Below are 24,590 nucleotides of genomic sequence, written 5' to 3' on the forward strand. Positions count from 1 at the left end.
CAGCCAAAGTTCTAGCTTGTTGAGGTAGATACATAAGAGTTTGGCAGTGATTTTGTAGTTGCATTGTTGAAGTATTATTCAAAGGTCATCCATAGAGTTGAGAGTTTTGATCTTGCACTCTGGTTTTGGTGTGGGGAAATCATGTGTGATTTAATCCTGTTTTTAGTTTAACATCTCAAACTACCTCTCTCAGAGAGTATAGAGAGGACATTACATTGCTCTAAATCTCACAGCCAGCAAACATTCCAGATCACCTGTGTAAAGGCTAAATAATGTTTGTAATAATGCTGCTCCTTCAGAGACTTAAAATTAGCTAAGATTACATGTGTATCCCAGTACTTCTCAAACCTGGTACATTGTACTGATTTATTGCATATTTGGATATTCATAACCATAGTAATGATGTACTATACTCCCTATCCTTGCCTATGGTACACATAACAAAATGTGTGTTGTACCATCTGAGAGAAAATAAATTCATATATTAGTATGAGCATATTAATGAATTACAGAAGAACTGAATAATATATGAATGGATGATTTGCCCAAAAATCTAAGTATAGACACCCATAATTGAGTGAAGAAGACCTTGTTAGATTATTTATTAAACTGAATCGCATAATTGTAAATTTTGGTTTTGTAAGGATAATTTTTTTTTTCTGAATTATGCTCCCTTGATCGCAATCAGTCAGTTCAGGAAAGGTTTTTAACAATATTTTGGTTAAGGATGAAAAGAAACTTCAACTCTGATGCAAAATATTATTGATATTTCCATTATTTTACAGTTATTCAGCGGCACTTATACTGTGCAGCCTCATTAGGTATAAATGGATATGAAAAGGAACGAGCAAAAGCAGCTCTCCAGTTTTCTGGTATAGAGGATAACTTTCGAGAAAGGATGTTTTCCTATTTTGAAAAGGAGGATAAGAATTTAGTATTTACTGAAGATCTTAAGGCCATGGTTCATCTTGCTAAGTCAGATCCAAGAGATATTACACTTGTGGAAAATATGTTGACCAAGTAAGTAATACATTGAGTATCCATGGCACTTATGTTTTTTGATATTTTACTATTTCATATTTTGTAACAGGAATGCCCCTAGTTTTTAACAGTGAACTACTATTATAACAGAAAAGTGCCCTTATTGTTGCCTATTTATTCAGTCCAGAGTCTGAAAAGCAGAATGGTTTCTCTGTTTTGCCCTCATTTGATTCTGTATAGTATATTTTTTTGCTGAAAAGGTAATTTTACTTTAGTTTTTGCTGCTTTTGTTTTTAATATTTTTTGTATTGTTTTCTGTATGCATGGCATTTACCAAAAGTTTGAAAAGATAACCAGTAATATGATAATTTTTTCATTTAATACAGTTACCATTGAGATCTGTCAGCCTTCTGATTTTATATATATATGTATTGTTGCCTATTTGTTCAGTCCAGGGTCTGAAAAACAGAATGGTTTCTCTATTTGTCCTCATTTGATTCTGTATAGTATATTTTTTGCTGAAAAGGTAATTTTACTTTAGTTTTTGCTGCTTTTGTTTTTAATATTTTTGTATTGTTTTTTGTATATATATATTTATATATACATATATATACACATATATATATACATATATATACATATATATATACATATATATATACATATATATATACAGACGCTCCTCAACTTACGTTTTAGTTACATTCCGAACGGCCGAACGTAAGTTGAAAATGAACTTAAGTTGTTACTGTACCATACATCTGTAAATTCTATTACCCTATCTTATAAAACACCCCTAAATCATTAATAATACACATAACATTGTAAAATAACATTAATTTCAAATAAATTAAATTCAAGCAGCATAAATTGAGATGGTGGAGGAGGAGGGGGAGGAGGATGAGGCAAGGCACGTTCAGTCTGTCATTTGTGCCATGTAAACAATGGATGCAGCGTCATGCGTAAGTATTGTTTGAACTACAGAGAGTGCGCTAAACTAAAAAAATTCACTCCAAATTTTTTTTTTTTACAATTTTTTTTCACAGTCAGTTCAAACATAAAATCGAAAAAACGTAAAATGAAAGAACGTAAGTAGAGGAGCGTCTGTATACAGACGCTCCTCAACTTACGTTTTAGTTACATTCTGAACAGCCGAACGTAACGTGAAAAGGAACGCAAGTTGTTACTGTACGTTCCAGTAATGTATGACCGTTCATACTGTAGTATACATCCATAAATCCTATTACCGTATCTTATAAAACACCCCTAAATATTTAGTTATAAACATAACATTGTAAAATAATAATATTAATTTCAAATAGATTAAATTCAAGCAACATAAAGTGAGATGGTGGAGGAGGAGGAGGAGGGGTAGGAGGAGGAGGAGGAGGCATGTTCAGTCTGTCGTTTGTGCCATGTAAACAATGGACGCAGCGTCATACGTAAGTATCGTTTGAATGTCTCTTACTACGGAGAGCGTGCTAAACTAAAAAAAAAAAAAAAAAAAAAAAAAATTACAGTTAGTTCAAACGTAAAATCGAAAAAACGTAAAACGAATGAACATAAGTAGAGGAGTGTCTGTATATATATATATATATATATATATATATATATATATATATATATCACAAACATGTGACATGTGGAATGGACATATATATCACAAACAGGTGGAATGGAAGGGGGAATGGGGGGTGAGATAGTGTGTGTGAGCAAAACTTTTGACGCAGCCCGAAGGGATTTCTCCCCGTCCTCTCCTTTATATGGGGGGACGGAGAGGGGGGGGTCGCCGATTTAATGAAGCGGCCTTGCTGTGGATGTGCTGTGTCTTGCGACACTGCTTCTGACCCAGGGCAGTGGACAGGGTGCAGGGATGACCCATCATCTAGGAGGTGCTAAGATGGGAGGGAGGGTGGAGGGGTGTGGAGTGTTTTCGGGGATGGAATGGGTGGGAATGATTTTATGCCTTGTCTTTTTTGGCTACCTCCCTGGTAAGGGGGAAAAAGTCTTGGTATATGTATGTATGTATGTATGTATATATATATATATATATATATATATATATATATATATATATATGTATATATATGTATATATATATATATATATATTTATCTATATATATATATATCTATAAATATATATAGATATATATATATATATATATATATATATATATATATATATATATATATAAAATAGAGAATAAGTACTAACACCTATTCTGTACCATTCTTTAATGATTATGATTGTTTCCTGTAACCTGTACTCCAAATATTCAGGAATTGACAGCATACTCGTAGTTGTATAGTCAGTATTTCAAGAACATTAGTAGCACCCTTACAGATCTGAGTCACATTGCAATTTTTCATGTTTAGAGACCAATCTCCATTCATAGAGGAATGTTAATCTTCTTTTTATCTTTTAATATCCCTTGTTTCTGCTGTCATTAAATCGCTCCTAGGACCAATTATGGGTACCTGAAAGTGATGGTCCTGCAAGATGGATTTTAGAGAAAATCATCTCTCTGCCACCCATCTTCAAACTCCATCAATGTCTTCATCTTCAGTAGGAGGTGCATTCCCAAGGGACTGATACATGGTCTTAGGACTGGATCCAAAATCTCTTTCCATTAGTATAATATGGTTTTTTAATATCTGTTGCTTGAACTGCATTATTCAGTTAAGAGGATCATAATGTATTTATAATGCAAATGGTTGGATACTAGTTATCATTTGTAAGAAAGAGTATCAGTAGTATTGCGAATGTGCATATAAGATAATACTTATTATATTTAGAAAATATGCCAATATTTTATTTGCTGCCATTGAGACATCAAGAGATTCAGTCTCTTCATTTGAATATTTAATTTTTTTTTTGTAGGAAGATTTGGTCAACATAAGCCACCAATATGACAACCTCAGTTTTGTATTGATCCAGTTGTATATATACATACATACATATATATATATATATATATATATATATATATATATATATATATATATATATATATATATATATATATATATATATTTGATTAGGGTCCATGTAATGCAGTTTAGTGTATATTAAGGTTATAATTTATTCTTGCTCATTTATATTGTTATTGGAATATATGATAATGGTTGATGCATTTTATCAGGTTCAACAGCCAGAATAAAGGGATGCGATTTGGAAACTACACCTTTGGAACTGTCGTAATGCGAATGTATCACTTTCTTGGCTGCCCACAAGAAGCCTTGCAGGCAAGTGAGCATGTACTGTTGTTGTGGTGTATATATCCTCTCTGTCTGTCTCTCTCTCTCTTTCTCTCTCTCTCTATCTGTATCTCTCCATATGTTTGTATTTGCCTAATTGTAGTACTGTATACAGGAAAGGAGCAATGCTCATTTGGTCCTGTCTACTATTCTCTATTTTTCTAACATAACTAGACTCAAATTCATGTACAGTTCCAACTTTATCTAAATCAGTGATTTCCAGTTATCATTTTAGATTTGAATTTGAGTATTAATTGAGCTTGAGCTATATCACTTTCTAAGCTATTCCACATACTTATACATCTATGTGGAAAACCGTATTTCTTCACACCCTTTTGACATGTGGTCTCTTAATTCACTTCCATGACCTCTTAAAGCCCTCCCATCTTTAATTAGGAGATCTCTTCTATCAATGCAATCTATCCCCTTTAGTCACATGAACACTGTAATCATGTTACCTCTTTTTCTTCAATCTCTCAAAGTTGGTAGACTCCGTACTTTTAGTCTTTCCTCATATGGTTTATCTACCAGGCTGGGGACTAGTTTGGTTGTTGCCCTTTGTATTTTCTCAAGCTTGCTTATATCCTTCACTCTATGTGGGGACCATACAACTGACACATATTCCAGTTTTGGATGTATCAGGGTTTTGATGAGTTTTTTTTATCATCTCTTCATCCATATAATAGAACACCTCTTTAATCTTCTGCAGTAGTCCATATATCTTTACCACAATCCTCCTGATATGTCTGTCAGGTGACAGGTTGTCTTTTATCAACACTCCCAAGTCTTTCTCCTCTTTTGCTTTTGTAATGTGTTCGCTTCCCAAGGAATAGTTTAAGGATGGCCTTTCACTGCTATTGACCATTTCCAGTACTTTGCATTTTTTGGTATTGAACCTCATTTCCCATTCTTGGCTTCATGCAAAAATAGTATCTAGGTCTTTTTGCAATGTTCTAACTGTCCTCTCATTTTTCACTCTTCTCATGATTTTTGTATCATCAGCAAACATGTAGGCATAGCTTGTTGTTCCTTCCATTATGTCATTAATATAGACAAGCACTGAACCTTGTGGAACTATGCTCGTTACTGCTCTCCAGCTTGACATCTTGTCCTTTACTACTGTCCTCATGTATCTTTCCTTCAAAAAGTCTTTAATCCACCCTAATAGTTTGCCTCTCAGTCCTCCAACATGCTCCAATTTCCACATAAGTTGACAATGAGGTACTTTATCAAATGGCTTCTCTATGTCCAGGTACATGCAGTCCACTCACCCCTCTCACTGCAGCACATCAATCACTCTCGAGTAAAAGCTTAAAAGGTTCGACACATGTGACCCTCTAGATCTGAAGCCAAACTGTCTGTCAGATTGTTCATCTTTTTAAGATATTTGGTCCATTGATCTTTCACAATCCTTTCACATAATTTCACTATTGTGCTGGTTAGTGATACTGGCCTAAAATTTGGTGGTGTTTCCTTGTTTCCACCTTTGTGAATTGGCACCACGTTTGCCTTTTTCCAATCAAATGGCACAATGCCTTCTTTTAATGAGCATATAATAAAACTGAATCTTGTCTACTAGTTGTTCCCTACATTCTTTAAGTATCCAGTTTGAGATCCTGTCAAGTCCTGAAGCTTTTATTGCATCCTATGATCCCAGGAGATTGGGCACTTCCCTCACTTCTACATTTATATCTGCTAAACCTGGCTTTTTGTTCCCTTCACTTTTCTCCAAAAAGTTGCACTCTTTTGTGAAGATGGATTGGAAACCTTTATTCATTATTTCTGCCTGAGCTGAGGCCTCTTCAAAGACCTCACCATCTACTGTTAAGTTGGTGATTTCTTCCCTGTGTCTCAATTTATCATTTATGAACTTGTAAAACAGTTTTGGTTCATCTTTGCATTTATCTACTACACCTCTTTCAAAGTTGTTTTCTTCCTCCCTGCAAATTCTGGTATAGTCTTTCGTAGCTTTTTTGTAAGCTTCTTTTGTTTTATTGCTTCTTTTCTTTCTCCATTCTCCCCAAGACACATCCCTGGCCTTCCTTTCTCTAGTCTTTGGCACATGTTTCTTCACTCCTAGGTTGTAAATGTCAAGAAAGATTTCCCATTTTCTCCTTATTCCTGTGGTATTAGATGCATGTTATTGTGAGATTAAAAGCTGCTCAGTAGCATACAGCTGATACTTTAGGGTCTATAAGGGGCCCCTATGGACCAGAGTCACATTTTTTTCTGTGAGAGAGGAAACCTCTACTCATAGAGAAATGATACTACTTTACCATACTGCGACAGTCCCTCCGTTATGCTGTCCCCTCACTCTTAATACTGTCCTGTACCACTTCTCTGGCTATTCATTTCCTTTTTCACCAAAATCTGTGGTAGGGGAGAAAGAGTATTGCCACTGAGTGTTCCCACTTGAGTTGTAAAAGGTGACAAAAAACGGGACAGGGATAGGACTAGGCATCCTTCTCTCTACCCCAAAAGAGGACATAAAAAAAAAAAAAAAAAAAAAAGCAAAGGCATAAGAGGGTGTGGGATTAGTTTTCCAACCAGAACCCTAAGGTTTGGGTCTTTTAATGTGCATGGATGTGGTACAAATGAGAGTAAAAGGGAACAGATAGGCAGTATGTTTGTGAGAAGAAAGATGGATGTGTTGGCATTGAGTGAAACAATATTGAAAGGGAGGGGCAAGTTTGAGCTTGGGAGGGTGTCAGGAGTGAAGAGAGGATGAGGGAGAGAAAGGTAATGTGGATGAAGGTGAAACTGGGGAGGAAGATGTGGGTTTTTGTAAGTGTATATGGGCCTGGTAGTGAGAAGAGTGTAGAGAAAAGGGAGTCTTTTTAGATATATTTAAATGAATGCATAGAAGGTTTAGGGAGAAATGTCAATGTAGTGGTATTGGCAGAACTCAATGCTAGGGTAGGGGATGAACCAATAGATAGAGTGTTTGGAAAGTGCGAAGTTTCAGGAAAAAATTGTAGTGGAGAGATGATGGTGGAGATATGTCTAGAGAGTTGATTATAACAAATACAATGTTTAGGAAGAAAGTCAAGTACACATGGGAGAGGGTGGTGGGTAGGTGGTAGACAGGGCTTTAATGGACTATATTGTGGTAACCAGGAGAAGAGTAGGAAGTGTTTTTGGATATGCATGTTCAAAGGGGAGAGAGTGGGGAAATATCAGATCATTTTTTTGTGGAAGGTAAGTTGAGTGTGGAGGATAGATGGAGATAGGGGAAAAAGTACAGAAGGCAAGGAAGTGCTTAGAGTAAACTGCTTAAATGAGAAAGAAAAGGGTAAGGAGTACAAGAAGAAGTTGAGAGAAGAGTGGGAGGGAATGAAGTATATAGTAAAACTAGGAGTGGAGGAGTGGGGATGTTTCAAAGAGGGAGTCACAAAGTGTGCAAAGATGATGTGTGGAACAAGGAGGACAGGAGGAAATTGAAGGAAGGGTAGTGAATGGTGGGATGATGAATCAAAGAAGGTTGTAGAAGAGAAGAAATGAGTATTCACAAATTGGTTACAAAATAGGACAAGAGATTCATATGAGAGGTACAAAGAAAAGAGAAGTAAAGCATAAGATAAAGAAGGGAAAGATGAGAGCAGATATGAAATGTGGTAAGGGTATGAGAGAAAATTTTGAAAGTAATAGTAAGATGCAGATGGAGAGATGATAATGGAAGAGACGGCAGTAAGAGGAAGATGGGCAGAGTATTTTAAGGAGTTACAAAATGTGAAGGAGGATAGGGAGGGAAAGGTGGTTGTAGTGGGAAAAGCTAAGAAACTGACAGTGGTGAATGGGGAAAATGGAGGAGAAATAAGAAAAGATAAAGTGAAACCAGTTATTAAAATTATGAGAGCAGGTAAGGTACAGGAGTCCCTCAAATAATGCGGGGGTTAGGTTCCTGAAATTACCGCATATGACCAAATCCGTGTATGCTGACTTTCCATATAAAATACTGAGAACCGTATGTATTTACCTAGTTGTATTTTACGGGAAGGGGAGCTATGCTCGTGGTGTCCCGTCTTCATATCTCATTTTATCTAAACTATTTTTAAATTCATGTATTGTTTTTGCACACACCACTTTCTCATCTAACTTGTTCCAACTGTCTATTACTCTGTGAGGAAAGCTGTTCTTTTTCAGATCTCTTCTATAGCTGTCTTTTTTTATTTTCTTTCTGTGTCCTCTTGTATTTCTATCATCCCATTTTATCAGATTCTCTCAGTAATTTCTATGCCTTTCATGATTCTGTAAATAGCTATCAAATCTCCTCTCTCTCTTCTTTGCTCTAGTGTCTGTAGTTCAAGTTTTGCTAGTCTCTCTTCATATGATAGTTTTGAGTGTTGGTGCCAATTTTGTAATTGCTCTTTGTATTCTTTCAAGTTTTGTTATACATTTTTTTGTACTTGGTGACCATATTGTTGCTGCGTATTCCAATCTTGGTCTTATCAACTTCTTATGTGGTACTTTGTCAAAAGCTTTTTTTTAGGTCTAGAAATGCACAATCAGCCCATCCATCTCTTTCTTGTATTATATCTATTAGCCTTGAATAGAAACATATTAAATTGGTGACGCATGATCGTCCTTGTCTGAATCCAAATTGCCTTGGATTTAACACATTGTTTTTTTCTAAATATTTTACCCATCTACTTTTGAAAATTGTTTCACAAATTTTTGCTATTGTACTTGTTAGAGAGACTGGTCTATAGTTGTTAGGGTCTTCTTTATTTCCTCCTTTATATATGGGTACTATATTTGCTTTTTTCCAATCTTCTGGAACTTTTCCTTCTTTCAAGGAACTGTTTATTATGCTATGTATTTTGTCTGCCAGTTCATTCCTGCATTCTTTCAGAATCCAGTTTGCTATTTCATCTGGTCCATGCGATTTTCTGACATCAAGATTACTCAAGTGTTTCAATATTTCGTTCTTTGTTACTTCTATTTCTTTCATGGGAGGGACTTTCTCTTTCCATTCGATCTCTTCAGGTTGTATGTTCTCCCTTGTAAACACTGATTTAAAATGTTTGTTCATAATTTCCGCCATTTCAATTTCCTCTGTGTATTCAACTCCTTGTCTTAATTTCTCCAAGTCTTGTTTGTTTTTCAATTTGTTGTTTACAAATCTGTAAAATAGTTTTGGTTGATCTTTACACTTTTCTATGACATCTTTTTCATATTTTCTCTTTTCCTCTCTGCACGTTTGTACATATTCATTTCTATAGCAAGTATATATTTTCCATTTTTCAGGCCTGTCTTTTTTCCATCTGGTCCAAGCCTTATCTCTTTTGTCTTTTAACTCCCTACAACTTTTATTGTACCAGCATTTTACATATTCTATTTCTTGTTTTTGTCTTGGGACATACTTTTCCACTCCTTTTTTGTAAATTTTTGTCAAAATATTCCATTTCTCTTCCACTGTTGTTTCTTCTTTGTATATTTCTTCCCAGTTTTCTTTTTGAAAGAACTCTCTTATTTTATCAAAGTTTGTTTTTTCATACATCATTCTTCCTTTTCTATATTGTTCATTTCTTTTCATGTATTTTTCTTCATTTAGTTCCAGTTCAATCAATATGTGGTCACTTTTACTTATTGGTGTTTTATATTCAATCTTGTCCACTATTCTAGGTTCAGATGTGATTATTAGGTCTAGTCTCGATGGTTCTTCCTCATTTCTATACCTAGTGTTCTCCTGTATCCACTGTGTCATTGTATTGTCAGTAATCATCTCAAGTAGAGCGTTTCCCCATGAGCCGTCTCCACCCTTTACTGTCATTTCTTCCCAGCAGATTTCTTTGCAATTTAAGTCGCCCATCATAACTATTCTTCTCCATCTTCGATTATCTTATTTAATGTTACCTTTGTGTCCTCTAACATACTTTTATATTCACTCTCTTCCCACGAGGCTGTTTTCGGAGGCACATAATTTATCACAAACTTTCTGCTCTTCTTATCTCTGTCTTCCACTTCTATCATAATCATCTCTACTGTATTCTTTCCATATGTGACACACCTCACATTTATATCCTTCTTAGTCAGGAACATAACTCCACCCCCTTGCTTTGTCTCTCTGTTTCTAATCCAATAATTATATGCATCATGTCCTACACTGTTGGGTGGTAGTGGACCTTTTAATTTTGTTTCTACAATTCCCATTATGTCCGGTTCTTTTTCCTTCAAATAATCATTCAGCTCATTCAATCCTGTTATTAATCCATCTATATTTGTGTAAGACACTCTTAGTTTTCTGCCACTTCCATTGTGTTCTCTGTTTCCCTTTTGTTTTTCTCTTGTATGTCGAATTGCCTTAGTTTCATATTCACTACTCTCCAATAGAATCTCTCTTTTTCTGACTCCGTTCTGCTCTCGTTTTTTCCCTTAGCTTCAAGTCTTTTCTTTTTTTCTTCCTCTCTTCTTTATTCATTTCCCTCTTTATCCATACCTTTTTATATTGTTCACTTGTTGCTAGTTTCCCTGTTTTGGATAAGATATTCTCTGCCGTCGTTTGTGACCTGAATTTAATCTTAATTGGTCTGGTCTTATCTGTACTATACTTTCCGAGTCTGAACTTCTCTTTGATTTGTTTCATTATTTCTGGTTCATCTTCCTGAACTAATTGTAGTAAACTGCTTACTTTTTAATTTTCCTCTTTGATTCTTGAGGTTCTGTTTGGGTTATGTTTCTCTTCCATTCCTAATAATACATTTCTTTTTGTCTGTTAAGTCTCTTACAATATTCTCCTTCTGTCTCGTCACTTTGATAACTGAGTCTTCAGTTTGTTCTTTCATTTGCTGTTTAATTATATCAGTAAATGCAACTTTACTATTTTCCTGTATCTTTCTCCACCCCTGTGCCTCTTTTGCTATTGTTTCTTTATTGTCTTTATTGCTCATTTTTAATTCTTTATTCTCCTCTTTTACTTCTCTTAAGGGGGTACGCGACACCTGGAGGTCATTTTCTAAAATATTTAGAGTAAAGAGCTGAAACTTCTCAGGTAAATAGGTATCCATATTGCCTACATTTTAGGTGAAGCAGAATGATGTATGTACACATGTACACATGTACACATGTACGTATACCAGTAGCGACATTTAAAAGTGCACAGCACCATAATACGTGGACCAATTTGTTTTATATTTTGGCTATGATTAGTCAGTAGGCACACCTAGGGCCGGTCATTGAGTAATTGAACAATTTCCTTTATACTTTTGTATACAGGCATTTCAATTTTAATGTCTGGCAAAAATCGTGAAAAATACAATTTTTTTGGTCTTGTTTCCATTATTACTCCGAACTCTTTCATCCTATTCAAAATATTCGAACGATCGGCCCTAGCAGTTACTAAAAGTAATATTCCCTGTAAGTTTCATCTAAATCTAATGTATATTAGATTTTTTATGATTAAAAAAAAGTAGAAAAATATCGAACGGAGATATGGCAACTTGAAATATGAATATATCTGTAACTTGCTTATAGTTTCACCAATTTGACTGATTTTTTCATGGCTTAATTCTTATTATATAATAAGTAAGTACAGTAAAAATTATCAACATATTTTAATTATAAGTACTTTAAATACTGAAAAACTAAAGTATAAGTATGTCACAGTAGTGACGACGCACAGACGACATCATCATATAATTTGCTTTTTTGCACCTTTGGCGGTTTCTTCATATGAAACCTCTCTGCTGGGGGTCTTCAGGGTATCTAAATCATTGGAAAGAGGTTTATTTTCCAGTAGTGGGCGCCTTCTCTTTCCTCATCAGATTCCCCTCGCCAATCTATGTTGGTAGGGCACCCCCTCCAGCATCATATGATGTCCCTTCTTCTTTCTTCTTCCTGTATAGCCTTGATCTTTTTCCTCTTGCTTTCTTCTTTGGATTTAATCTTCCTCTTTGAATTGTTTAGTCTAATGTTGTCCTTTACCTCTGTCACCGTCACAGAGGTGCAGGTGAGGGCGGTGGTGGAGTGAGAGGTGGTGAGATCTTTAGTCGTCTTTGACTGCTTGCCATCTTTAACTGCTGTTTTTTGTCATTGTGATGTTCTTTTGTTCTTTTTGCTACCCATGATGACTGTACTAAAGAGTAATATGTACTAGCTAAAGTAATAGATTGCAACGAGAGCTCATGAGACATGCGTAGTTCCCTTTTCAGAGCTAGCCGGTAACTAACGCTTAGTTTCGCACAAAGTTGGCGAAATATTCTCCCTCCACCTTCCTCCCTTCCCCTCCACAATCGTATTGGCCGTTGATACACTGGGCGAGTGTAAATTCAATCAAATTTCAACGTTATTCGCTGCGCCTGAAGGTCCTAAGTGGCACGCCTCCTTCTAGTGTGGGTTGCGCCTTTAAATCTGTCCCTTTAATCCTCACCCAGGACCTTTAAATTGCGCGCGGCTGAAAAATTATTTGTCGGGATTTGTTTCTAAGTGGTATACGAACATTTTGAACACAGTTTTGAAAAATGCCATATCTTGACCAAATTCACCCCCCCAGGTGTCGCGTACCCCCTTAACTGTCTTTTTAATTCTTCTATTTCATCAGTTAAGTTTTTGTTCGCCTTCTCTAGTTCTTCCAATCTTTCAAACTTTTCTGTAAGTTTTGACATTTTACCGAACCTAACCTCCCAATGTTCAGTCATTTCTTCAAGCCTTTCCTCCAGTTTTGCTAGTCGGGGGAAGTTGGTATCCGCCTCCCCCTCTTTAAATCCTTGGAAATTGTTATCCTCACCTTCCATTGAATTGTTCTTATCTATGTTTCTAATCTTTACATTTTTGTTAGACATTTCGTCGTCACTAAATTGGTCGGGACCTCTTTTGTTTACATGGCGTCTGCCTGCCTGGGCCAAGTCCTCTCTTTCTTCATTTCCTTCCATTTCCCTCAGTAATCCCTCCCCTTCTCCTTTTTCCTCACTTTCCCCTACACCACGAGCAATTTCCCCCCACCCTGTAAATACAATAGGTACTTCCTTTGCTTCGGGATCCACGAAATTTCACTTTTTCTTCAGAACGTCCTCTAAGCCGTCCGTTCGTTGAAGTGTGTGTGTGTGTGCGTGCGTGCATGTATGCGTCTGTGTTAACATGTACAAGTAAGCATGTACGTGCGTGTGTCTGTGTTCGTATTTGTGTGTACACGCACGCGCATTCACAACATACACTGGTTGTCTAACACGTGTCTACGTGTGCGTGTCTACACGTGTGTAAGCGTGTATATGTCTGTTTTTGATCTCCCAAACCACCACCGCCAGTAACAAGAACCTCATAAGAGAAATTAAGACACGACAAGCGCAGTCATTATCAGACTTATTAGTTGTGTTCCAAACGAAAGAAACATTACACTTTAACAGGTTAGGGTGGTAAAATTGTTTGCGATGTTGCTGCGTGTGTACGTATGCGTGCCCGACTCGGCGCGAATTTTAAAACGGTTCTCTACATTTGAGATGGTTTTGAAATAAAATCAGCGTATGATTGAATCCCCGTTATTTGAGGGACCCCTGTACCTGGGTTACAAGGGTGTCATGTGGAGTGTCTAAAAAAGGGAGGTACAGTGATATTGGAGTGGCTGGTGAGGTTTAATGTTTATCTAAAAGAGGGTAGAGTGCTGGACTACTGGAGGAGTGCTTGTATAGATCAGCTTTACAAGGGAAAAGTGGCAAGTGTGAACTTGGTAGTTTCAGAGGGATCAGTTTGTTGAGTGTAGTTTGGGAGGCTTATGGGAGGGTTTAAATTGAGAGGATTATGAGAGGAACAAAGGGAGTAGTTGGTGAGGAAGAGTGTGGGTTTAGGACAGGTAGGGGTTGTGTGGATCAGATTTTTGTGGTAAGACAGATATGTAAGAAAACTTTAGGAAAAGATAAAGATGATTTTTGGGCTCTAATGGATTTTGGAAAAGCTTATGACAGTGTCGAAAGGAAGGCACTGTGGGAGGTTATGCAGATATATGGGACAGGAGGGGAGCTATTGAGAGCAGTCAAGAGTTTTTACATGAGTAGTAGAGCCTGTGTTAGAATTAGAAATGGAGAGAGTGAGTGGTTTGAGGTAAAGGTGGGATTTCACCAGGGATGTGTTATGTCACCTTGGCTGTTCAGTTTATACATGGATGGGGTGGTGCAAGAGGTAAATGCAAGGGTAATGGGATGGGGATTGGAGATGGTTAAAGAAAATGGAGAAAAATGGGAGATAAACCAGTTGTTGTTTGCTGATGACACTGCTTGTAGCAGGGTCAGAGGAGGGAAGGAAGTTAGTGACAGAGTTTGGGGAGCTGTGCGAAAGAAGGAAGTTGAAGATAAATGTGGGTAGAAGTAAGGTGATGAGATGTACGAAGGGAGAGGATGACAACAAATTTGAAGTGAGTATTAAGGGAGAGATATTGGAGGAAGTGGATAGCTTTAGATACTTGGGTGCAAATGTGATGGGAAAGGGAGGAGTGGAGGTGGAGGTAGAATGTAGATTGAGAGAAGCAAGTAAATAGCCTTGGGGGATTAAAAAGTGTAATGAGAAATAGACATTTGGTAATGGATACTAAGAGGAGATTGTATGAAGGATTGATTGTGCTGACAGCACTGTATGGGGCAGAAACCTGGAACATAAGAGAGGAGTTTAATTGCGTTTAAGATGAAATACCTGAGAAGTATGGAAGGGGTTACTAGACTGGATAGAGTGAGAAATGAGGAGGAGAGCAGGTGTGGAAAGGGGAGTTGGGAGATAGGGTTGATGAAAGAGTATTGGAATGGTTTGGTCACATTGAAAGAATGAGTGAAGAAAGATTAGTAAAAGAGGTGTTGTTGTTGTTGTTGTTGTCGTTCCCTAGACTGTCTGTCCGAGCAGTCCCGTCTCCCCAAGGAAGGCCACAGCCGAAACTGGGTTTTCCCACAAATCCTTTATAGAGTGTATGTTGTGTTGTTTGCGTGCATGATTGTGTATAATGCAGTCTTCCATTATGTGTTGTATGGTATGGGGTGAAGTGTTACATCCTGGGCAGCTGTTCACAACACGGTCGTCCAGCCTCTTCTGGTAGCTTAGAAGTGCTGGGTGGTGACCGCATCGCAGTCTGGCCAAGTGGACTCTGTCCTTACGTGGGAGAGAGGATTCAGAAGGGTGGATATCAGGGGGTCTGGCATGCAGCAGTGTGTTGTCTTTCAGTGTGTTAATGGAGCGGTGAGTGATATGATTATGAATATGTTTCCGGAGGCTGGTATTTGGTGGTTGTGGAGGAAGAGAAGAGAGTATCTGTGTGTAATAAAGGTCTTTGGGTGTAGTTTTAATGTTTCTTGGTGTGTGTGGGTGTTCTGCTATGTAGTGTAGCGGGTGTGATGTGTTTGTGGTGGCTGCAGCAAGTGTTTGTGTGCCTCTCATGTCGAGGTAAAAGAGGTGTGAAAGGCAGAGGTGGAGGGAGGGAACATAAGGGGGGATGACTAAGTATGAGATGGATGGATGGAGAAAAAGGGGCAGTGGGAAAGAGGGGATGTCTGTTGAAGAAGGGAGAAGACAGAAGATAGGGGTAAGTAGAGAATGGTTGTGTGTGGATGATGATGTAATACATGGAAGGGAGTGGGTGGGGGATGGGGGTAAGGGATTTCTTCCCGTCATCTCTTTTTCTGCATGAGGGGATGGGGAGGGGGGTGATGCCAGTTAAGTGAAGCGGCCTTGCTGTGGATGTGCTCTGTCTTGCTGCATTACTTCTGACCCAGGGCAGTGGGTGAGATGCAGAGATGACCCACCATCCAGGAGCCAAGAAAAGAGGGAGGGAGGGATGGTGAATGGGAGTGGAGTATGTGGAGATGAAATAGGTGGGAGTGGATTTATGCCATTGACTTTGGCTGCCTCCCTTGTAAGGAAAAAAAAAACATTGGTATATGTATGTATGTATTCATGAATTCCTCTCAAATTGTTTCTTCAATTAATTTTCTCAACCTTAGGTAATCTGCTTTCCTAAAATTGAATCTCCCTTGCTTGTGTGATTCATTCCTTGGTTCTATTTCCTCATCCTCCAGCTGAAATTCAGTTGTAATATGGTAACTTTTTCCTATTGGGCAAAGGTAGTTCAAGGAACTGATGATGTCTGGCTCTTTGGTTAGTAACAGATCTAATCTTGTGGGGGTGTCATCTCCTCTTGCCCATGTGTTTACCTAATTGCAGTTACAGGAAAGGAGCAATGCTCATAGGGTCCTGTCTCCTATTATCTAATTTTCTAACATTCCTAGACTCAAATTCATGTACAGTTCCAACTTAATCTATATCTTTGATTTCCAATTATCATATTTAGATTTGAACTCGTGTATTGATTGAGCTTGGGTTATATCACCTTCTAAGCTATTCCACATATTTATACATCTATATGGGAAACTGTATTTCTTCACATGCTTTTGACATGTGTGTCCTCTTTCATTTCTTCCTTTCTTTTATGGAATTGGTTACCATATAGTAACTTTATTTAAATTCAAAAAACTTTGCACAAGTCTATTTGCTTGACTTGAGGTCAAGTATTGGAGTGAGTGGGTTAGGGCATCATTACTTGTGGTGAAGGTCGAGGGGATGGCGGTCCGAATCCTGCCACTGGTGAAGTTAAACCAAAGGCATAGTTCATTAAATTCCATACTACAAAGCCTTCTGTGAGGAGCACCATCCTAGCCCTCCAATAGGGGGGAGTGTGTGATTATAAACTATATCATCATCATATATTTTCATATATATTTTTTCCAACCTTTGTTGCAGGCCATGCATTCTGATGGGATGGAAGGTGTTTTTGACCAGATTTCTGCCTATCAAGTGCTCATGGATTTGCTCTTCAGGAATGAAAGATATCAAGATACCATTGATATTTTTCAGCACTTCCAAGAAAGGCAGCTCACTGTGACCAAGTTCCCTAAGACTGTGGTCACACTTCTCCTTGCATCCTGTTATAAATTGGTATGTTATAAAACTCCTCAGTAAGATGACATTTACATACATACATATACCAAGGCTTTTTCCCCCTTACAAGGGAGGTAGCCAAAAAGGGAAAGGCATAAAATCATTTCCACCCATTCCATCCCTGAATACACTCCACACCCCTCCACTCTCCCTCTTATCTGAGCACCTCCTGGATGACGGGTCATCCCTGCACCTTGTCCACTGCCCTGGGTCAGAAACAGTGTTGCAAGACACAGCACATCCACAGCAAGGCCACTTCATTAAATCGGCAACCCCCCCCCTCCATCCCCCCATTGCATAAAAGGAGAGGACGGGGAGAAATCCCTTTGGGCTGCGTCAAATTTTGCTCACACATACTACCTCACCCCCCATCCCCCCTGCCCATTCCACCTCATGCAATCACAACATTATCCATATACAACCATATGATAAAAAAAAAAAAAATGACATTTAAATAGAGGAAATAGGTTGGTGGCAGTTAGAAAAACATACAAATTAGTCTTAAATGCAGTAAAAGAGCTTAACTGGGAATTCTACAACATAGCTATCTATTCTATATACCAAAAACGTCTTTCCCCTTATAAGGGAGGTAGCCAGCCAACGAATGCTCTCAGCCCTACCCATTCCACTCCTATCCGTCACCCTTTTGCTTCCCTTTCATTTGAACCCTTCATGGATGAAGGCTCATCCCTTTCTCCTGTCCATTGCCTGGGTCAGAGGTATTTATGAGTAATAAAGATTTTACTGATATCCATAATTAGATAACATATAAGGAATGAAGAAAATGGCTCCTCCCTTTGTCTTCTTTTCTCTTCTTTAATTTTTTTTTTTGCAGATAGATAGACTACCAAAGATAGGTTGGTTTGTAATTCTTATTCATGTACAGAAGGTGATATAGATTAGTGGCCTTGGGTCCTGGAGCCCCTAAGTTTTTCCAGCTGCTTCAAAGATAGGCCACAGATAAAATCCAGTTGTAGGTATTGGCTGCTAGATGATTTTAGTCAGTAATGATGTTGCATTGCCCTGGACTGTTAGGATAGACAGACCTGCATTCCTCAGGGAAACTTAGGCTATCATTGGACATTCCCACATGTCAGATATGTTGTTTATGTTATGTTTGTTTAGGTTGTTTAGGTGTTGTTAATGAAGGATATTCTTAGAGATGGTGGATAGTGTAGGTGTCTGTGTAGCAGTGTGCAAGCACCATTAAGTGTATTGTCTTTTTGTATGTAAGAAGGTGTATTCACTCCATAGCCTAGCAAGGTGATGAAAGAATTATCAGAAAGTTAAACAATTTTACTCAATTGAGAGATTTATGAACAAACAGGTTCAAACCACTGCTGTAGACAAAAATTTAAGTAATTGATTTTTCTTTTATGCTTGAATTCATGATGGAACTCTAGAAATAACAAGTTCTGCTTACCATAATATTTAGATATATTTATCATATTTTTATTTCACCACAGAATACTCCAGAAAGTTTTGAGACAGCACATAAAGCTGTTGCAGACAGTGTAGAGTATGGGGCCAAATTAACATTACGTGCCATAGCCTTTGCAACAGCACTGGCACGGAATCAAGGACATCCTCATATTGCCATGGAGATATTGAGTGCTTGTGGAACACACCACCCTTTTATTGTAAAAAACTTGTGGGTAAGAATTTTTTTATTCAGATTTGCATTAGATTATATCATTAACTTGTTGTTTTGATTCTATAGAACCAGTGTATTTAAGTTTTTGAATACAAGATCACTTAATAAAAGTCTAGAAGATTTTTGTGTAATAATTTTTCTGTTTTTTTATTATAGATATTGACACTGTTTGATCTTATTTGCATTAAGTCATCTGGTTGATTTATTATTTTGATTCTTTAGAACCAGTATATTTAAGTATTTGAATGCAAGATCACTTGATTAAAGTCTAGAAGTCTTTTATGTAATGCAGTTTTTCTATTATTTATTTTTCATTACAGATCTTGACACTGCTTGATCTTAATCGTCTGGATGAGATCATGCCCATTCTTCGCTCTGTTTATCAAGAAGACCTTCCAAATCATCAAAGAAGAAATAAAAAGATTATTCTAGAGGAAACGGTAAGAATTATTTGAGGCTAGAAAGAAGCTCTCATATTTTGTGCAAAGATGGTATGTGGAACAAGGAGGATGGGAGGGAATAGAAGGAATGGTAGTGAGTGGTGGGATGATGAAATGAAAAGATAGTAGAAGAGAAGTGAGCATTCAGGGACTGGTTGCGAAGTAGGATGAGAAAAATATGAGAGGTATAAAGAAAAAAGAAGAGAAGTAAAACAAAAGATACATACTAGGGAGGTAACCAAAGTCAAAGGCATAAATCCACTCCCACCCATTTCATCTCCACATATTCCACTCCCATTCACCATCCCTCACTCCCTCTTTTCTTGGCTCCTCCTGGATGATGGGTCATCCCTGCATCTTGCCCACTGCTCTGGGTTAGAAACAATGCAGCAAGACACAGCACAACCACAGCAAGGCTGCTTCATTTAATTGGCAATCCCCCCCTGCCCTCCATCACCTTGTGCAGAAAAAGAGAGGATTGGAAGAAATCCCTTTGGGCTGCTTCAAAATATTCACACATACTCCCTCACCCCCCATTCCCCACCCACTCCTTCCATGCATCACAGCATCATCCATACACAACCATTCTTCACTCACCCCTATCTTCAGTCTTCTCCCTTCCTCAACAGACATGACCCTCTTTCCCAGTGCCCCTTTTACTCCATCCATCCATCTCATCCTTGGTTGGTGCCTCATGTTCACTCCATCCACTTCTGCCTTCCACACATCTTTTACTAATCTTTCTTCACTCATTCTTTCCATGTGTCCAAACCATCATAATACTCTGTCATCAACCCATATCTCCCAACTCCCTTTCCACCCCTGTGCTCCTCCTCACCTCATTTCTCACTCTATCCAACCTAGTAACCCCTACCATACTTCTCAGCATTTCATCTCAAACACATTTAAACTCTTCCTCTCTTCCTACAATATATTTCATGTTTCTGCCACCATCCTGTAACTCTGCACTTTCCAAACACTCTGTCTATTGGTGCATCTCCTACCCTAGCATTGAGATCTCCCAATACCACTACATTGATATTTTTCCCTAAACCCTCTATGCACTCTTTTTAAATCTATCCAAAAAGCCTCTCTCCTCTCTACACTCTACCCACTACCAGGCCCATATGTACCTACAAAGACTCACATCTCCCTTCCCAGTTTCACCTTCATCCACATTAACCTTGAAGAAACCTCCTTCCACTTCTCTACATACTTACCTATCTCTTCACTTATTAGTATAGCCATCTCTTCACTCCTGACACCCAACTACACTTCCAAACTTAAACTCATCCCTCCCTCTCAACATAGTTTCACTCTCATCTGTACCACTTCCATGCACATTAAAATCTGGTTGGAAAACTCCTCCCAGACCCTCTTATACCTATGTTTTTATATGAATGTCCACCTTTGTGGCTACAGACAGTAAGATGCCTAGTCCTATCCCTGACCTGTTTTTGTCGCCTTTTACAACTCAAGTGGGAACACTGTGGCAGCATTCTTCTCCCCTATCCCAGGGTTTGGTAAAAAAGGGTATGAACATTCAAAGAAGTGATACAGAACAGTATTAAAAGTGGGGGGACAGCATAATTGAGGGACAATTGTATTATAATAATGTATTTCTCTATGAGTAGAGATTTCTTCTATCACAGACAAAATGATGTGTGGCCATGGTCCATGGGGGTGCCCCATGCAGACCCTAAAGTATCAGCTGCATGCTACTGAGGAATTTTAACCTCACATTAACATGCAGCCAATACTCCGTACAGGGAAAACAAAGATTTTCTTCCAGAACATCTTTTTATTGTTTTCAAAGATAGGCAGAGTATTTTAGAAAGCTGTTGAATGTGGAGGAGGATAGGGAGAGATTGGTGGTAACAGCAGGAAGTAGTAAGAAAATGAAGGTGGTAGGAAAGGAAAATGGAGGAGAAATAAGAAAAGAATGGGTGCAAGTAGCTCTGAAAATGATGCATACATATACCAAGGCTTTTCCCCCTTACAAGGGAGGTAGCCAAAAAGGAAAAGACATAAAATGATTCCCACCCATTCCATCCCAGAATACACTCCACACCCTTCCACCCTCCCTCTTATCTTAGCACCTCCTGGATGACGGGTCATCCCTGCACCTTGTCCACTGCCCTGGGTCAGGAGCAGTGTCGCAAGACACAGCACATCCACAGCAAGGCCGCTTCATTAAATTGGTGACCCCCCCTCTTCGTCCCCCCATGCATAAAAGGAGAAGACGGGGAGAAATCCCTTCGGGCTGTGTCAAATTTTCCTCACACATACTATCTCACCCCCCATCCCCCCACCCATTCCACCTCATGCATCACAACATCCTCCATATACAACCATTCTCCATTCACCCCTGTCTTCTGTCCTCTCCCGTCCTTCCTCAACAGACATTCCCCTCTTCCCCAAATGATGAGAACAAGTAAGGCACCTGCGATAGACGGGTATCATGCAGTGTCTGAAGAAAGGTACTGGCTTGTGAGGTAGTTCAATGTGTGTCTAAGGGAGGGTAGAGTACCTCTTGGCTGGAGATGCCTGTATATTTCCATTTTACAAGGGAAAAGGGGGCAATTGTGAGTGTAGTAGTTTCAGAGGAATCAGTTTTTGAGTGTAGTTGGGAAGGCTTATGGAAGGGTTTAAAGTGAGAGGATTAGGAGAGGTACAAAGGGAGTAATTGGTGAGGAACAATGTGGGTTTAAGAAAAGTAGGTGTTGCATGGTTCAGATTTTTGTGGTAAAGCAGATATGTGAGAAAGCTTTTGGAAAAGGTAAGGATGATTTTTGGGCCTTATGGATTTGGAAAAGGCTTATGACAGGGTAGATAGGAAGGCACTGTGGGAAGTTATGCAGATATATGGGATTGGGGGAAAGCTGTTGAGAACAGTCAAAAGTTTTTACAAGAGTAGTAGAACCTGTGATAGAATGGGAAATGGAGAGAGTGAGTGGTTTGAGACAAAGGCGGGACTGTGTCAGGGATGTGTTTTGTTGCCATGGCTGTTTAATGTGTATAGTGTTCATCACAACATTATGCTGGCTGCCCTGCACACACCAGAACACAAACACATACCATGAAAATATATTTGCACACTTGCTGAGGTTCTAATAATTGGTGCTGTCTCCTTTACACTTCACCACATCCCTCAGCTCTTTAGGAAGATTCTCACACAAATTCCTGAGGGTCTGGGGAGGTATATTAATCCATGCCTCTTGTACAGCAGACTCAAGCTGTGGAATAGAATTAATATCATTACCCATCAAACTTTGCTTCACTATTGACCACAGGTTTTCAATGGGGTTAAGGGTCAGAGGAATTGCCTGGCCAGTCATTAAAGACATTCACATCACAGTCCTTAAGACACCCAACTACAGATCTGGTGGTGTGACACGGTGTGCCATCTTACATAAATACTGTTGCTCCACACTTGTCAAACACAAGGCACAGAGATACTTGATAGAGAGGACTTACTTAACTGGGACAAGAGAAACACAAGAGGACATGGAAAGAAAATAAAAAAACATAGCTATAGAAGAGAACTGAAGAAAAACAGTTTTCCACATAGAGTTTTGGACACTTGGAACAAACTGGATAATGAAATAGTATGTGCAAAAACCATTCATGAGTTTAAAAGCAAACTAGACACTGCGAGATACAATGGCGGGACACCACGAGCATAGCTCCCCTTCCCGCAAAATACAACTAGGTAAATACAACTAGGTAAATACATCAGAATAATTGTCACACAACACCTCCAGATAATTATATTGGTTCATATTCTGGTTTTTGGGAAGCACTATGAGTTCATCAACACTATGAGCAATGAAACACCCCCAAACCATGAGTGAGTCTAGGTGTTTGGTGGTCCCAAAGGTGTATTGTGGGTCTAGTGGGTCACTACCTCTGGCCCGGTACATATGTCCACTGTGGTTACTGGTGAGTGGCATCATCACTCCAAAGTACCTCAGACCACTGTTGAGGAGTCCAGTTACGATATTTAAGTGCAAAATCCAGTCTAAGTTTTTTCTGCCACTTGGTAAGGATGGGTTTCTTAACCTGCTGGTGGCTACTGTAGCCCAGCTTGGCAACCCGCCTGTAGACTATTCTTATGGACACATCAGAAAGCAGATGTTTTTTTCTTCCAATTCTCTAGCATTTATTGTAGGTGTACTCTCTAGTGTTAAGAACGGGAGGTGCTAAGATAAGAGGGAGGGTAGAGGGGTGTGGAGTGTATTCAGGGATGGAATGGGTGGGAATGATTTTATGCCTTTTTCTTTTTGGCTACCTCCCTTGTAAGGGGGAAAAAGCCTTGGTATATGTATGTATGTATGTACTCTCTAGCTACTTTTTGAACAGAAAGTATGTACAGATGTCTTCTTTGAGGGGCCAGGCTAAGGTTTAGCAGACGGTAACTCAACACCACCGTTGGCCTTGAAATGCTTCACCCAGTATCTCACAGATTGCTCACTTACACCAACATTCACTATTGTTTCTCTTGTCTGGAGTCTATCTTTGTGAAGCCCTATGATTTGAGCTATAGTTACAGGCATTAATGACTTCTTTTTACCCATAGTCACCAAGGTATAGCCCAGAAACCAAGGGAAAGATAGGGCAAATGAGAGAACAAAGGCACATCACTTCCTCTCACCATGGCAGCCACGTGGGCACTGAATCAGTATGTGTTGTTTGTTGGGAGGTAGTGACATCATGCTAATGGCTGGTACCCGGCATAATGCCGTGACAGAAAAAGAAGCCCCTGTACAGGAGGCCATTGTTTTTTTGTCATGGAATTATGCAGGGGCATTCACCTGGCAGAATGACGTGATGAGCACTGTACATGGACGGGGTGGTGCATGAGGTAGAGGTGAGGGTAATGGGCATGAGACTGGAGATGGTTAAAGAAAATGGAGAAAAGCCGGAAGATGAGCCAGTTGTTTGCTGACGACATTGCACTTGTAGCAGGATCAGAGAAAGGAATAAGGAAGTTAATGACAGAGTTTGGAAAGGTATGTGATAGGAGAAAGTTGAAGGTAAATGTGGGTAAAAGTGAGGTGATGAGATGTACAAGGGTAGAGGGTGCCAGTAAGTTGGAAGTAAGTTTGAAAGGAGAGAGGCTGGATGAAGTGGATACCATTTGGTATTTGGGGTCACATGTGGCAGGAAAGGGAGTAGAGGTGGAGGTAAATTGTAGGGTGAGGGAAGCAAGTAAATGCCTTGGGGGATTAAAAAGTATTATGAGAAATAGGCAACTGCGAATGGATGCAAAGAGGAGATTGTATGAAGGGGTGGTTGTGCCAATGGCATTGTATGGAGCAGAGACTTGGAATTTAAGAGAGGCAGAGA

General features: G+C 38.8%; 1 protein-coding gene across 1 annotated transcript in view; it reads left to right on the forward strand.

Annotated features, from left to right (window-relative positions):
- Positions 1-768: 768 nt before the first annotated feature.
- LOC143024316 (pentatricopeptide repeat-containing protein 2, mitochondrial-like) overlaps positions 769-24,590 on the forward strand; it is a 40,713-nt gene continuing 16,891 nt past the window's right edge. The window contains exons 1-5 of the mRNA XM_076183118.1: positions 769-1,020; positions 4,127-4,229; positions 16,950-17,144; positions 18,614-18,802; positions 19,122-19,241. Coding sequence (XP_076039233.1) covers positions 899-1,020; positions 4,127-4,229; positions 16,950-17,144; positions 18,614-18,802; positions 19,122-19,241 — 729 coding nt within the window. The 5' untranslated portion in view covers positions 769-898. The remainder of the gene's footprint in view (positions 1,021-4,126; positions 4,230-16,949; positions 17,145-18,613; positions 18,803-19,121; positions 19,242-24,590) is intronic.

The sequence above is a fragment of the Oratosquilla oratoria genome, chromosome 1 (assembly GCF_046742065.1).
Source record: "Oratosquilla oratoria isolate Oo_2021 chromosome 1, ASM4674206v1, whole genome shotgun sequence".
In the NCBI taxonomy this organism is placed as follows: domain Eukaryota; kingdom Metazoa; phylum Arthropoda; class Malacostraca; order Stomatopoda; family Squillidae; genus Oratosquilla; species Oratosquilla oratoria.